The sequence below is a fragment of the Haliotis rufescens genome, unplaced genomic scaffold (assembly GCF_023055435.1).
Source record: "Haliotis rufescens isolate VD_foot unplaced genomic scaffold, xgHalRufe1.0.p SCAF_1, whole genome shotgun sequence".
NCBI lineage: Eukaryota > Metazoa > Mollusca > Gastropoda > Lepetellida > Haliotidae > Haliotis > Haliotis rufescens.
Window position 1 is genome coordinate 61378806 of NW_025963779.1, and position 17719 is coordinate 61396524.

Here is a 17719-nt window from a genome sequence, read left to right on the forward strand (position 1 = left end):
TGTTTGGGACGATTCAAAGAGAGATTTATATATTAGCAACCTTGCAGGTATTGATGCCCAGAAACCATTACACGATACAACAAATATGCTTAGTGTGGATGTTAGCAGAATTGCATTTATGTTTAACACCGTTTTATATAAAGCCTGTGCATGTTCACTTAAGAATCTAAAATATAACATCGTACAGGTTAGGAATGCCTTGCATGATCAAGAAGGTTTGCTGTTGAAGAGGGAGAGTAGGATAATGCTTAGACATCATAGGCAATGTAAAGCATGGCGTAGTTTTAGCAAATATAAAGTTAGTTTGAATAAATATAAATCTACTATTAAAAAGAAGAAGTAGAGTTTTAGGCAAACGGGAAGTAGACCATTTATATTTACTAGCACAGGACTCGTAAACGCTAAACAGTTTTGGTCTCATTTAAGACGCATACGTCGTCGGAGTATGTCTGCACCAGTTTCACGTGCTGAATGGTTCCATCACTTCAGATGTCTGTGAGGTAATGGAGTTACTGGGTCAAGTGAAAGTAGCATAGCCTTGGGTGAGGATTTCCACGCCCACCATGATGAGAACATTGACAATGAAAATGATGATCAGGTATTGTTTTACTCCCCGCAAAGAAATTGACGAGATTATTTCAGCTATCAATGGGTTGAATTTACGGAAATCTGCAGGTTATGATAAGGTTAATGCGAAGATGTTTGTCTGTGGTAGATAGTATGTTATTGACTCTGTGGTTAAACTTTTTAACACTATTTTTGATACAGGTATTTTCAAAAGTCGGTGGTCAGCAGGTATTATTGCATAAAAGTGAGGCAGTTGATAGTCCTGACAATTATAGGGGTATTATTGTGTATATTTAGTAAAAATATATATTCGTGTTTTGAAAAAAAGAATCACGATGTGGGTTACCGTTATGAAAAGATAACTAAAGTATAGGCGTGGTGTAGGGCTGGTTATGCAACGACTGATAATTTATTCGCACTGTGTGCAGTTATTATAAAATATAATTTTAAGAATAAGGGTAAATTATATGTTGCTTTGACTCGGTGGGTATTTTTATAGATTTAATACTATATACATGTACCAACCTGAACTCATTGCTGTTATATTATATTATTCTTGCATATCGGCTACTAGCCTTAAGTACAGAAATAAAGAATCGATTGAATTGATACTACAACTGCGACAGTGAGGTGCATGACGAATGCTTTTCACCTTAAATGACGTATATATTGCGAACTGTCCGAACGCGTAGGGCTTCGAGGACAGGACGTGGAGAATAAATACGTAAAACTGAAATAGTTTGTTCACGCTTTGGGATATGTTGTCAATGAAACATTCAATGACATAAATGCAGGGAGAATAAACCACTCGGGGATTCACCCCTCATGGTTTATTCTCCCTGCACGTGTTATTGTACGATAAACAACTCCCACTCGTCGTTTATGTCTTAATTAATTGGCCAATATTGGTATTTTTTGAGGATTGATTGACATGAAATATTATACAGATTGATTATGTTTTGATGTTTGCAACCTCTACTATTTAAAAAAAGATATTGTCCTGACAGTTCACCAAGATAAATGAAATAATGTGAATAAAAGTTCGACAGGTTGAATATTGTCGGACACACTGGCGGATTCAGAATTTACATCGGACTTTCCGATTGGTCAATAAAGTTGTTTGATTAATATCTTAATATTTGGCGAACGAATATATCCTCAAGAACAGTGCTGGCCATTTCTAAACTCAGAGAAATCATCGTCTTCAGTTGATATAGGGGGTTAGTGAGATGGGTTTAAGGCTGCTATCAATAGTTTTTCAATTATATCACGACGTGTCAGCTGGATGTGGGGAGAAATCCAGAAATGATGCAAGTGTTAGACGTTTACCAATTTGGAGAAACCCAAGCGTACGCGTATGGTTCTCACAAACCAAGAAACAAAATCAGGGCGAATCGGGATTCGAACCCACGATCATGCGTTTCTGGCACTCAGCAAAACAAATTGCGGCGCGTATAACGAGTGGACCCCTCGTGCCCATCCGTTGATACATACTCTGGTAAACAGCCCGCTAGCTATTAATTTCAAAATAGTATTTAACGATAGTGCTAATAAGTCAAGTGACCACACCCTGTCCTTACATGTCAAACAAAGACCGCCTCCGTGGTCTAGTGGTAGAGCGTCCGCCCGGAGAGCGGAAGGTCCGAGGTTCGATCCCCCGCCGCGTCAAACCAAAAGACGTTAAAAGATGGTACTTGTTGTTACCCTGTCTGGCGCTCGGCATTAAGGGGCTAAAACAAGGACTGGTCGGCTCGGAGTCAGTATACTGTGTCTGAGTGGGGTATTCATGTTAAACTGCGGCATGGTATCTCAGTGGGCTAGCACTATAAATCGGCTCGAACTAGTACAAGCAGCTACACACACACGTGCATGCACGTCGCTATATAAGTGCAATAATCTTAGATGCGACGTTAAACCCAATTTCACCTCACATGTCAAACAACAGTCCACCTGTTTATACCCAAGCATTCATGCTCGTAGCACGATTTGTTTCTTTCGATCACGTACAATTCAATGTGTGTGTTATTCACGGAATATAAATCCCGTATATGTTCAACCAGTAAATGAAATAGGTTATGCAGAATAATAATGCCACAAACCACGGTGCAGTAAGTACATTGTGATCTACATATCCTGCTCGTTTGTTCAGATGCAACATGTGACATATAGACCAGAACTTAATTTGCGGTCATTTTCATTATAAGAAGGATGTTTGGCGATATTGAAAGTGTTATTGATTAGTTGCTGTGTATACATGTATGTACAGACACGCCGTTGTGTGTGTGTTTGATTTAAATGTACTAAATATTTTTATTACTTGCCCGTGAAGAGATCACCTGTTTTACAGCTGAATTACACATTGTGTAATACCTAAGCGCGTGCTTATGTACTACGGGAACAAGTTACACTAACAAACATTGAAAGCTCTCAACATCTCTTGGCTTATTCAACGACATTGCGTGAGTAGATGATAGATCACTGAGAGGAGCTTATGCACACCCAATGACCCTAGGAACCCCGTTGCGAGGATGACGTCACAATGCATTGTTTCGCCGGTGGATCTTGCAACCAAATTCCACAAATCACGTCATTTAAGGATTGAAGTTGTATTTGTTGACGTTCATCAGCTGATGAAGACAGTGCCTCACGTGAACAAATTCCATGATGCGCGAAGATTATTGTAGCGCAACGACAGTCGTAAGTTTCTGTTTAAGTATGTAAGTTACGATAACCTCAGCGCTACGGTAACTTTGTGGAACGGACGCCCGAATTCTAAAGATGGGCCGTTGTATGGTATTGAATTAATATGTGTCAACGTTTGATGTGTTTGAAGTATTATTCTGTAAATCTCATTTGGATTACGTTGTGGATCGTGTAGGTGTCTGCCTCTTCATTCACGACAGTGAAATTCTAAAAAAAAAGTTATAAAAGGCAAGTAATTAATAAATTAAATACTAAACGAGCTCCCGTGCAATACCAATGAAACGAGTAAATAGTTCTGGTATTTAACGAGCGAAGATCAGGCTTGGTTACATTTAAGTGAACTTGACAAGTGATGATGAATTTCAATAGTCAGATTAGAGAGAGAGATGACAAGATGTCCAAATAACGCTCAACATATATATATGAGTGAGTGAGGCTTTAATTTGAGCATCTTGCCTGTTAGTCATTCAATCCAGTCATGATTCACAAATACACATTGTTTAGAAGGGAAAACAAATGTTATTGACAATTCATCAATAAATCAGTTGTATTTTTGTATACATGTATGTTTAAATAGGCTGTCAGTATCAAATATAACTTACGTGTCTACAATGTTTCAAGAATATGAGTACAATATATATACAGTGTACATGTGACACTCAACATATATATTATATTACAATTTCAGCTGTCGGGTCTTTATGTATACAATAGTAATTGGAGTATGGCCCTTGGAGGACTCATTGGTAGAGACAAGACCCTTACCAAGATTACTGAGAGATGAATACCACTTTTTGTTTCGAGATGACAATGAACCACTATAATTTAAAATTTAAACCTCGCAAGATAAAGCAGGAAAAATGTGGATCTTTTTAAATTCAGTTTTAAAACACCTATTTAGCAAATACTTTGAACAAGGTCAACTCCGTATGGGAAATTGCCGGAAATGCTTTGCCAATAAGTGCGTTCGTTTACAGTAAAACAGAAACACCGTTGCCATGAGACATAGTTCAATGTTATTATCAGATCATAGACATATTACTGGAAAACCCAGAATCCACATGAACATCACTAGCCATCTAAATGGAAATGTACGTTGGCCTGTCAACTCCAATTTACAATTTGTCGCGCATGAGGAACGCACATTAGTTTCCAAAAAGATTACACGATATTACATGTAATTAAAGTCACGTGTTGATAATCGACAAACAAGTCGTCGCGGAACACAGATAAAAAACCAAAGTCCTATAACAGTAAAGAGAAAAGAAACAGGTTACAAGTACTTATGTTGTACATGAACAATACAGTGTACTGATAAAGAACCTATGTATTAGAGTAAATCGTCTAAAATGCATATAGCTACCCAGAAATTATAAAGTAAAAGAGAAACAGTTTGGTAAGGAGTTAAAAGTAATACGAACTTTGAAACATGTTAACATTTAATAGCATGTAAAATCCATTCTGTATTTTGACAAGTTAAGGGAAGAAACATACTTTTAGCAATTATAATACTGAATCTGGTCACGTCCAAGAAGCATCCATTAATAGTATTTGCTTTAATATTGGATATTTAACATTAACGTGTAATGCATCTTATATACATACAGATAATTGTGATATTAAACATAACATGTGTTAAATACCGATATTAATGCTCAAATTAATAACAAACGACAATATTGCATTTATACCTTTGTCCCTATTCATTATTTTGTATATATATTGCAATTCACTGGAAGGTGCTATAAGCATTTTATTTCTTTTGTTGTGGCCAATATTGATATTGAATACGAATTTCAAAGCAAAATAAAGTCTGATATCATCAATATCCTAACGTAATATACAATTCGTACACACTGTCGTATATGCCTTCTGATAATATGATATGTTATTGATATTGACATGTGAATATGTTTTACCATCTAACAAATACCCATTATTACAGTGTGTATGATGTTCTCATTCATACAAATATATTGTATTGCATAATTCAACAAAGAATTCCAATTAAGATCTTCTTAGCTTGTACAGCTCTTACATAGAACATACTTATAGAATATTACAACATCTAATGGATAACTTTATAGTTGGCAACATCTGTTAAGAGAGAACTTATATATATATTGTCATTATATTGACATTGGACAAGGAACGATTTTGTAGAAAAAACACATATCACGTGTAAATTGTGCAGTTGGCAACATCTGTTTAGAGAGAACTTATAATTTGGACTCAAACACAGTTTTTATATTATTGGATGTTCGGCTTTGATTGAATAAACAGTGTGATATTCACATTCTTTTTCAGCGAACCGAACGCAAAATGGCATTGAATGTTACATTCATTTACATAGTAATGAAAATTAATACCTGCGTGATGCGTGTGTACAAGAATAATGTTCCTTATTTTGAGCAATTTTCCAAAACTTACTTCTGCTTCACTTGTATCTGAAGCACAGGAGTACACCCACATCACCTAATTTTACTTCTCAATTAAAGCCAAGATCACCCAATCATCGAAGAGCCCAGATGACTTAATATCTGTGACCACTGGACCACGGCTCCTCACTCTAATTAATTAAACAGGTGGTGCTTTCGGAGTACAATGTAGCTTTCATAGTGAGACATCTGACTGACGATTAATTAAAACAACACCGCAGATGCAGTGTTGGGTAAATACTTTCCAAATGTTTGTTTTTCATGATATATTTACGTTGTGGGTCAAATTCATACGAGACATTCTAGAATTTCATTCCTACATGGCGTCCATATTGGATCTGGTAGCCGTATTGGATTTGTTTGAGTGGCTCCACAGCTTACAATATTTGTGCCAGGTTTCATGATATTATCATAAAGTACACAATTGACCCTATATCTGCCACGAAACGGATGGACTATAATGATTTAAGAAAGAACATGAAAACATCGGCACATAACAAACCTGCAAATAAACTTCACTTAAGTCAATTTATTGTTAATAAATTACATAAAGTTAACAATTTGTGATGACAATATCAATAGATCGCGTCATATCATATCATAGATATACAGGCAGCAATGTGTCGTCGGCTGTCCAGCTAGTTATGAGAATGTTGTTATTTGACAATACTAGAAACAATATCTGCCTCGGCTTTTACCGCCCAATAATAAATAGTGTTTGCTGGTGACCTGAAGAAAGAAATGGTTGGCTCCTCCTTTTATAGAAAATAGTTGAAAGTTCTGAAGCGGTGACCGAGAAAAGATTATAACAACAAAACTCTGCGATTATTCATTCACAAAATAGTTTGTCCATGTCCGTCGCCACGGATTAGGCGTCCATGGCATCGCCATGTCCAGATGCACTTCCGGTAACTTCATCATTCTGTAAACACACACGGTTCGGTCCTCTTTTCTGTCACGAGCAAACAAAGGGCGAAGTATATCAGAGTGAACTGGGTCCGTAAACCAACATCACTTGTAACGGCCTTCATATCTCAGTCTGCGACAAACACACTTGCTCAGCACGTCCAAGACGGTACGATTCAGCCAGTCGGATCCAGGAGGTGGCAGGAACACCAAACACCACTTGGCCAGCATGACCGTCTGGTTATCTAGAGTCCTATATATCACTTTAGAACTATCTACCATGATATGCTGAATCGTAAGTATATAATGCCCATTCCTCTGTATGCATTGATAATTATTTCAGCAAACACAATTGCCTTGGTTATGCTTGATTTAAGTCGAAACATGTGAAACCTTTGAGTGACGTGTTTACTCGACTTCGCCGAATTAGCCCCTTCAAGGCTCCAAAATACAACCAGCTCAATGCCCAGTTGGTGGCACAAGTGAACCCATGTGAATATTTCAAAGGGCCTGTATGCATTTGAGTTGCATAATTCAGTATAGTCAATCAACAGTTTTCGAGGTGAATACTTATTTCGACTGGCACCGCCTTCTTTTTCCGCATCCATAGTTCCAGACAAATGCAGACAAGCGCCATCAGCACCGCGCTTCCACCAGCCAGGTAAAACATCAGAAGGTAGTTCCCTGTCACGTCCCTGATGGCGCCTGTGGGAGGATAAAGCATATTTAGCAACGTTGCTTGTACTTTTTTGTAAAAAACTGTTTTTTAAACGGTAAGGTGAGGTGAAATAGGGTTTAACGTCGAGTTCAAGAATATATGACGACGTGTGAGCGTGTACGTTCGTGCGTGTGTGTGGCTCTCGTACTTACCAGGACTATTGCCGGTTTTATATGCTATCCCACTGAGGTCAGATTAACATGGATACCCCACTTAGACACATATACCCCGAGCCCTAGTCCCTGTTTTATCCCCTTCACACTGATTGCCAGACAGAGTAACAAGTACAATTTTTTAACGTATTTTGGTATGACGCAGCAGAGAATCGAATCACCGACCTTCTACTCTACGGCAAGATGCACGATACGCCAGACTGCTGAGACGTTCTATTACGGATTCAACATCAACCTAACAGTTAATACCTACCCAAATTACTATATCACAGTTTCACTGATGCCACTAATACAACCTCGATTCAAAAACTGGTGGACTGAAGTTTCATCATAAGCTCACAAAACATTTAACGATTATGCTGAGCCAACTGCGAAACATGTTTTGTGCCGAGACATTAACACTGTCCGCTGTGTTCCTCGTATCACTTGTAAGAATCCCTGACAGGTCCAGACTCGATTGTTTTCAGGCCGCCGCCGTATGGCAACAGCGCTCTCTCGTTTAATGACAATATTCAAATTGCCCTTTCTATTTCAGAGGCGTCGTGTCACCTGTTATTACAGAGTGTCACTATACAAGCGTGTGGGAACCAGGACTGACATAGGCATTAGACTACCCCCCTCCGCCCCTCTAGAACAGAAAATCCGTAACCTGTCACTAGCGGTGTGTGTGTGTGTGTGTGTGTGTGTGTGTGTGTGTGTGTGCGTGCGTGCGTGCGTGCGTGCGTGCGTGCGTGCGTGCGTGCGTGCGTGCGTGCGTGCGTGCGTGCGTGCGTGCGTGCGTGTGTGTGTGTGTGTGCGTGCGTGCGTGCGTGCGTGCGTGCGTGTGTGTGTGTGATTCGGGCTTATACACAACGAGACCAAACGTCGAGAGCTGTACAGTCAGGTTTAGCTCATATAGTTCAGTACACTCTGCCAGTTAACGCATGTAACAAAGATATTCACAAGCTACATAGACTTATTTTGGGTGACATATCTGACATTAGATCTATCTGCTGACAAGTCACTGAACTTTCGGTACGGTAGCCCAAACAGGATAAATTATGACGTTACGTCAAATCAAGCGTTCAGGCGTCATGATTCATGTCGACCAGCCGACTTAAATGCTTTTTTCACAAGACTGCAAATGATATCTAATAGCTAGAATATTTAACGAGTAATGATAATGTGTCTTAAATGTCTTCCAAAGCTGTTTCATCATCAACTTACCACTTATAGGTCCACTGGAAATATCAGCAAAACCAGTAATTCCGAAGAAGTAGGATAAAGCGAAGGAATAGGATGTCGGGTCAGTTATCTGTACGACAATGATGGGTACAGACACTTCCACAACCGCCAGTAGTAACCCATGGCCGATTACAAGCGCCATCATCACGCCATATGAAGTGAAGTAGACAAAGCCAATGCTAAACAGGCCACATATCAGGAGAGACACTGAGCAGGAGATGAGTCCGGGTATGTGCGCCACTGTATGCAGCATCCCACCCAGGAGGTTACCGGGTACATAGGCCACAGTGAGGGCAGAGAGGAGGAAGGAAGCAGCCTCAAGGTCGTAGCCCCTGGTTCTGGCAACGTCGACGATGAAGACGATTTCCCCAGTGTAAAAACACCAGATAGGCATTTGAAGAAGTAGGAGTATCACGAACGGTCCATTCTTCAATAGATGAAGATGCAGAGCCCGGGCCAAGGATTTGGGCTTGGGGTCTGTTTCAGATTTGGTTTGGTATATAGGTTTCGTCAAGCACCGAATTATAAATCCAGAAACACACAAGTTGAAGTTGACGCCTGCTAAGAGGAGAAACGTGCCCCTCCATCCATATGCGTTGAGCGCCAGTCTGTTTATCTGCGGATACACGAACGCTCCAAGATTAGAACTGGCGGTGATGAGGGACACTCCCATGCCCTTTCTCTCTGCCAAGACGGCCCCCGAGGCCACGTAGGACGATAAATAGGAAAAGCAGTGCCCAATACCTGTAATATAGAAGTAAATGATGATAATTAGTGCATTCAGGACAGATAATGCTATCAAGTGATCCACCAGACTAGGTCCGAGGATTGAACTATCGTTTTGTAGTGATTACCGTATCTATGTGACGACTCCAATAACCCTCCTTATATTTGTCGTTTAGAACTTCCCCTTCTATGAGAATGTGTTATACATAATACCGGTATGTTAATAAAGAGAATAAGTATATTTAGGACATGTCATTTTCTCAAATAATTCGTCTATCTATGTCCGCTTTATGGTTCGACGATTGAATAGTGTAAGTGACCATCGTACAACCCTCCCTTTGTGTGTCAATTGTAGGGGGCACGGGTGGCCCAGTCGTCTAAGGCGCCGCGATTCGTTGTGCAGAGTTGCGTCCATTGGGCACTCCAGAAACCTATGATTGTGGGTTCGAATCCCGGTTCGCCCCAATTATATTTCTAGGTTTGTCAGCACCATACCCGTGCTCGTGGGTTTCACCGAAGTGGTAAACGTCTAAGACCTGCATCACTTCGGGCTTTCCTCCCACAATAAGCTGACACGCCGTGATATAACTGTAATACTGTTAAAAGCCGCGTTAAAACCCAACTCACTCACTCACTCATTGGGTGCCAATTGTAACTTCCATACCTTCTCTGGGCCCACTGGATTTGACGAACTAAATGGGCTCGTACACCAATTTTCCGTGAGGAGGCACGGGTGGCGTCCCTTGGGCACACCAGAAACCTATGATTGTGGGTTCGAATCCCGGTTTGCACCAATTATGTTTCTAGGTTATTCAGCACCATACCCGTGCTCTTGAGTTTCACTAAAGTGGTAAACGTCTGAGGCCTGCATCACTTCGGGCTTTCCTCCCACATTAAGCTGACACATTAATACTGTTAAGCGGCGTTAACCCCAACTCACTATTGTCCGTGAAATATGTTTGTGGGACTATCAGATCTGCTGTACGACCACGTATGGTTACTGTATGGTAACTTAAGATGTAAACGTGACAAGCAGATAACGTCATATGAAACACTATGACGTCATGAAGCCGACCGACTTGTATTGTTTTTCACAAGAGGGCGATTAGCCAGTCAGATTGCTGGATTTTTGTATTGTATCTATATACTTCTCGATATGCTGTAATTATTTTACATGTATTTTCAATATTTATGAGATCACTTCCTTACATGAATCAAGTGAATGCTACGGGTGAAAAACAACCCCATATCGCTTATTGCGTTAACATATTATGAAAGACTTCCAAAACATTTCTACCCCTGAACATCCGGGGTAGAATAGGTCTTCAGCAACCCATGCTTGTCGTAAAAGACGATCATGCTTGTCGTAAGAGGCGACTTACGGGATCGGGTGGTCAGGCTCGCTGACTTGGTTGATGCATGTCATCGTATCTCAATTGCGTGGATCGATGCTCATGATGTCAGTCAGTGGATTACCTCGTCAAGACTCGATTATTTACAGACAGCCGTTATATAGCTGAAATATTGCTGAGTGTGGCGTAAAACAAACGAACAATCCAAAACATTTCTGTAGAATATAACCTGTGATAAGTCCAATGGTGACGATGAGTACATTCACACTCGGGGCAAACGTTGCTCCAACACATCCGGCCAGGGATAATACACCGCCCAGTATCACCGAGTTTCCTGGGCCAATCGTAGCGACTATTGGTCCGCATACTAGAGCTGTAAGAAATAAAATAAAAACTGTATTTTGCGACTGGAATACTGGATTCTCACTCTAGTGCATTTCAATTTCAGAATTGGTTTTATAAAACTTTAACTAAAAAAAACCTATATAAACAGTAGCATATTGCGAGTCTGTTGCCATATCGCCTAAATGTTTATTTGTCAAAAGCTGGACATGTATAATTCATTGTGTATCCCCTTCGGGAATTAAATAACACCCAAAAACAAATTGTATTAAACAAACGTTTCAAAGTTGCACAGATATATTTCAAAAGAGTATGGGTGGGATCGTAAAGTTGGATTAGTGCAAGAAATTGAGTGGGTAAATAATGTTTTAACATAAAAAAAGTAAAACTGAAATAAAGTATATGATATTCACTCTTGTCTGGAATGTTAACAAGAGTGCCAAGTAGACACTGCTGAATGTCAACAAGGGTGCGGCATTTGTAATGTGGTTCTAACTCATGTACATTTAATAATTCAAGGGAAAACGAAATGAAAAGAAAACAAGGGCCAAAATAACGCATACCCCCTGTAAATATAACTCCAAAGCACAAGGACTGCATCAGTGACGTCTGTGTTCGACTGGCATCGAAAACGTCGAGGATTTCGACAAATACCACCCCCAGTCCGACGGCAAAACCCACGCTGAGGAAGGTGTTGCACATACATGACGCCAGTACTATTACCTTGGCCAATGACGTCAGTTCCGGTGACTTCGCACTGAGATAAGAAACGGATGAGGAATAAAATGATAATTATATTCTCAACAAAGAGTTAGAAATGCTGTTTTCCATGTTGAACTGGGCTATTTGTTGATTTAACCACGCTAATTGGAATTTGAAACCGAATGCCGATCATAATCGAGTGTTTTAAAAATGGTAGAATATGTATTAATGTCAATATATGGACAGATTTGAAACATTTCTTACCTTGATGATCCTTCATGGTCGGATGTTTGTGGGGTCTCCTCTTGTTTGGGAGCTACTTCAATGGGATGATAAACTTTAGATTCGGGTGGTATCTCTGGTACCACATTCATTTCTGTAACGCAGATGGCCTAGGTTATGATGATAGTTCGGATAACATTCGTAGAAAATATAGACTGAATGACACGACAGTGAGAGCCGTTTAACGCCGCTTTAAACAGCATTCCGGTTATGTCTTAATGTTGGAGGAAAGCCTAAAGTGATGCAGGTCTCAGACGTTTACCTTTTTGGTGAAACCCATGAGCAAGTGTACGGTGCTGACAAACAAAGAAACACAATCGGGGTGAACCCATGCAGAAACAGAATCAGTTCAGTTTATTCTCAGAAACCACAAAAGGTGGTACAAGAGCATATTACAATATATAATTATGCATATGTTCAAAAAGCAGACAAGATGGCAATTAATAACAACATGTGGTTACCTAGCATTTTTAATACTAATGGCGTTTTTACAATAAATCTCGATAAATCTTTTAGATCCTGTGTGTTTGTTGTTGATAAGAGTTTAACAAATTTTATAATATTTGACCATTCAGTATAATATGATGAGAGAAATGTTCGCCTCTCTCTTTTAAAATAATTACATCTGAATAAGTAGTGAAATTCATCAGCAATAGATGGGGAATTACATAATTTACAAGTTCTATTTTCCTTTGGAATATTTTTCCATCGGCCAGTCTCATTAGGTAAATTATGATTACAGGTTCGAAATCGTAGTATTGGAATTGCTATTCGTTTTGGCAATAGAAGATATTTATCGAGAACCGGAGTGTCCTTTAAATGTTTATAGTATAAGCCTTTAGAACTAGAATTAACGTCACTTCTCCATTTCTGGAAAAAGTGATCTTTAAGTATTTGCTCTACTTCTGACACTAGCCACTTTGTTGTGCAAATTGACGGATTGTTAAATACATAAGATAATCCAAAACTGTCTAATATATCCATAACACATCTAACCCAGGGATTTGTTGATGCAATAGTCTTGTTCCCGTTAATTGACAGATATTGATATAACAGCTGTGAAAGTTTATACACACCAGTTTGATATGTTAATTTGTGCCAGAAAGATATCATTCGTTTACAAATTATTATTCTTAATTGTAGCCTACCTAATTCGCCATATATCATATAACGAGGAGTTGAATTTCTTAATCCTGTGATGAGTCTGAGGAATTTGAGGTGTATTCTTTCTATAATTTCTAAATTTTCAAAGCCCCAGATTTCTGAACCATAAGTTAATATTGGTAATACCATCGCATCGAAAGCTGATAATACACAGTCCAAAGGTAAATTTAAATTTCTTGATTTTTTTATCATGCAAAACATTGCTTTCAAAGCATTATCACTGAGGGACTTAAGACTTCATACTAGTTTTCTATTCATGTGAAGTACAATTCCTAAGTGTCGACAGTATCTAGAGTTTTATCAGAAATAGTGAAATTTATGTTTCGAATTTTTCGATGGGCCACCACCGAAAATCACAATTTTTGTTTTATTTATATTTACATGTAGTTTCCACTCTTCACAATATTCATTAAAAGTGTTCAAGGCTTTCTGTAAACCTTCTGGTGATTTATCAAATAATACAGCATCATCTGCATACAATAGAATTATGAATTGGATCCATACAATTAAGTCTTTATCTTCATCACTCACTCACTCACTCACTCACTGATATCTGTCAATCCATCGGGACTGGTTGTTGCCTTTGTTATTATTCTTCCCCGGGGACACCTGGATGATATCCCAGAAATCTCTACAAGTTCGCGACCTGTGCTGCGCCAAGCGCATTTATTGTTAGTATAAAGGCGTATCGTCACATTGATCAACAAAATGAAATACAGTTTCGTTTTTGAAATAATAAAGGAATGTGGGTATCTTTGGGGATAGAATCGGTAATGGTGACGAAGTTTTGATAAGCCCGTGCTTGGTCCTGTGTATATGTTATAGTCAATGTGTAAAAGTTTCGCTTCGGTAGTATTTTACACGCATACATATGTAGTTATTTCACAAATGTGTCAAAATGACTTAACGTATCTAGGATAATTTAAGGAATGGCACGGTCGCCTGAAGAAGGTGGTTGGCAATGCTCATCCCAATATCTCTGAGTTCATATAATCCCTCCCAGCAGAGCAGACAAAAGACCCAATTTGAAGCAAATACAGTATACTGCTGATCAGCGCATTCCGGCGAAGAAGACAGATATGAAGAGATTGGTAGGCCATGAAATCGATATCATGCACTGTGTCGACAGTGCGACTTTCTGTCTTAAAATGTAAAATTTAATGTTAAACACGTTTGAAGAATTGGACTGTGTTTTTGTGTATGTGTTTTACAATAAGTAATAATGAAGTAATGAATGTACATCAATATATACGCTCATGAATGGTAAGTTGTATAACATCCATTTGAACCTTCAAATATGTACGCGACGACCCCAGTCTTAATCCGGATAAAACGAGGCACCTGCATGACAAAACTTCGCCCGCTGCCCCTGTAGAGAATTAGTGAAAAGCTCTGTACGTCACCGTCATGTACGGAAGCATTTTGGGGCCATTTGATTTTTAAAATTTCAAGATACTAAGATATAAAGCTTGAAATTTCGAGGTACTTACTTTGATTTTCAAGAAACTAAGTTGAAATTTCAAGATACATACTATGTTGAAATTTCAAGGTAATAAGTTGAAATAAGTTAATATCTTGAAATTTCTAATTAGCATCTTCATGATAAGTTGCAATTTCAAGGTATTATCTTGAAATGTCATGATCATTATGTTGAAATTTAAACATAGCATCTTCAAATTTCAACTTAGCATTTTGAAATGTCAACTTAGCATATTGAAATTTTAACTTAGTAATATTGAAATTTCACCTAAGCATACTGCAATTTCAACTTAGTATCTTTAAATGTCAAGACAAAAAAAACAACGACAAAAAATGGCCCTTAAGGTCTTCCGTGGTCCTCCGACTCAAACGTGCGTATATTTGTATAAGCAGGGGGTCATTGCACAAAGTAATTAATTGAAATTCTAGACAATAAGCAAATGACAAAGTGTTTCACTTTTACTTTGAAATCAGATGATCTAGACTCCAGCCTTAGGTACGTCATATGAACTAATTGTAATGACGGAGATAAATGCCAACATTAAAAGGATAAAATATGAGTTTGCGCGTACTTAACATGAATCAAAATGAAACGCCCTTTATAATCAAATCTCCGTATATTATTATTAACCATCGAAATTGTGAACATCTTTTACATCTTATGAAAAAATAATATATATTGTGTAAATCCAACTTAAACAAAATACTGACATGACGTACAGGACGAGTAAGTGCGTTAGATATCATCGTGGTATTTGTAGCTAGACAGTGCCGAAGACCCCAAACAACATACATATTCGCATTATTGAAACTCGGGTTCCGCAACTATCAAATGAAATTACAAAACTGAAAATATACTCACTAGGTTCGATTACACATGTGGCCTTTGTGTGAGAGTGGTTGAGACTCCAACCACGACAGGTGTTCTTCATGTCAAGGGATAAAGATTGTTACGTAATAATCGCTTACTAATTCCGATGAACTCACCACACATCCGGTAGGCTGCCGACTGCCCTTTATTTCTGGGTATTGCTATTATCGCTTTGCACGGACTTGTAGAATAATACTCATAATATATATATTGAGTTTTAAACAAAGAATGGCTTACGATTTTTATTGAAAGGTTTGAAAGGATACCTCTTTCAATTATATTTTAATTATTCGTGTTGACGTCTTTTATTCCGTACAGTTATGTAGGCCATAAACCCATAAGAACAATACTGGTTACCACAGATATATGCTTCATATGCTACAGACGGCTGTACTTATTTTGTACATTCCATGATGAACAAACATTGCAATATTTTGTATTAAATTCTCATATACATGTACATATGACAACATAACACACAATCTGGAATATTGCTGAGTGCGGCGTTAAACAACAAACCATCAACAACAACAACAACCAACACAATCTATGTCTAGTTGGAGATTTGTAATATTGTGGTATTCATTTTCATCGTAGTGTCATAGCGACCGAATTGGGACAAAGGCTAATTACCCTGCAGCCATGATGTGTATATGTCTAGAATCTAGAAATGGATTAGTAAACAATCGAAGCGCTTATGTTAATACCACTCCATTACAATTAAGACACGATGCAATAAATACATCAGTGAACGTTAGATTAACAAATGAATTGCACATGCCAAGCTAGATGTGTGTATATGAGAAATATATTTGCAGTTTATGTTAAACAATTCATTTAATTGAACATCTGCCAGTTTTTAATACGAAGTTTTGAATAGAATCTAATGTTTGGATTTGCTCTTCTTTACTCAAATGCGAATTTCTGCATAGCACTGTGTGTAAAGAATAACCTTGTTGGTAAAAATACATTTCATTTCGAAGAACTTAGTAGTTTGTACACACAAAAGTGTAAAGCATGCTCGGTATGATATCCACAGGAACAGGTTTTAGTATGCAATATGTCTATCATACTGATCTGCGTTAAGATCGCTGCAGCCAAGCCTGATGCGAATCTGAATAATTTGACATGCTAATTGCCATTGTTAATCCAGAAGTATTGTACATTGACTGTCTGCCATCCTGAACGAGCTGTGCAACTTTGACATTGTTTATTTCCATAAATAACCACTCACAGTGGTACATGGACATAAATGCAAGAAATAGATAACGGAGGCATTCACCAAATTGCATCCATCGAATATGTTAGCGATCGTACATCTACATCAGTATGTTCTATTATTACCCTTACCTGAGAGTTGTGCGTCGGGGTGCATGGCAGTATAGGATGGCAGTCGTTAGTTAGTTACTTGAATGGCAGTCCGGGGGTCCTGTCGCTATGTACTTGTCCGACATGAAATGACAGGTTTTAGGGTTTGTGATTTAGTTAGTGTGGATGATTTTAAGAGTGTTTGTTGAATGGGTGATAATTACTGCTGACGCTATAGATGTAAACATTCATATAATGATGGCAGCAAAGGACAGCCGAAGAGACAATGGCGTTGCCACCACGAGACATGTGTATGGCTTTTACGAGACGGCTAAGGGTATAATTCACTATGTCTATAAATGTTATGTAATCAGTCCTGTAGCGAATCCCTTTCTGAGCAACAGACCGTATCATTGCATGATTTATTGTGGGCACAATGGAACAGGACTGTAGGCACGTGTAGCTCTTAATCCCATATGACAACACCAAGGTCGGGGGCACAGTGAGCTAGGCTCAGGATAAGACCTTATATTCAAGGTCACCCGACAAGGATTAAATCATAAATATAAACAAGCGAACTTTATCATGTACACAATCAATGGTTGCTGTCCACTATAGAAAGTAGGCTTAGAGACAAGTTTGTTGAGGGGTGGCACAACGATCAAACTATGTCATCAAGAGGAAAAGTTCACTCTTGTATCAAACCAGAATTCGGCCTTGAACCCCATAGTTATATAAATAATATAAACTTGTTACCATTGACT

At 38.6% G+C, this 17719-nt stretch overlaps 1 protein-coding gene across 1 annotated transcript; it reads right to left on the minus strand.

The window, feature by feature from the left end:
- Positions 1-5364: 5364 nt before the first annotated feature.
- Positions 5365-17357, minus strand: LOC124145048 (monocarboxylate transporter 6-like). The gene is made up of 6 exons (XM_046514703.2): positions 16998-17357; positions 12116-12227; positions 11713-11906; positions 11037-11180; positions 8712-9473; positions 5365-7319 (listed from the first exon to the last, which is right to left on the minus strand). Exons 1-6 carry the CDS (start codon positions 17020-17022, stop codon positions 7162-7164), a joined length of 1395 nt encoding a protein of 464 aa, XP_046370659.1. The 5' UTR covers positions 17023-17357; the 3' UTR covers positions 5365-7161.
- Between the last annotated feature and the right edge of the window lie 362 nt (positions 17358-17719).

Excerpts from the sequence above, each read along its gene's own strand:
- LOC124145048 (XM_046514703.2), bottom strand. The coding sequence starts at position 17,022 with ATGCACCCCGACGCACAACTCTCAG. Across the intron at positions 11,181-11,712 it reads TGGAGTTATATTTACAGGGG|CTCTAGTATGCGGACCAATA; the intron begins GTATGCGTTATT and ends TATTTCTTACAG. Across the intron at positions 7,320-8,711 it reads TTCCAGTGGACCTATAAGTG|GCGCCATCAGGGACGTGACA; the intron begins GTAAGTTGATGA and ends ATCCTCCCACAG.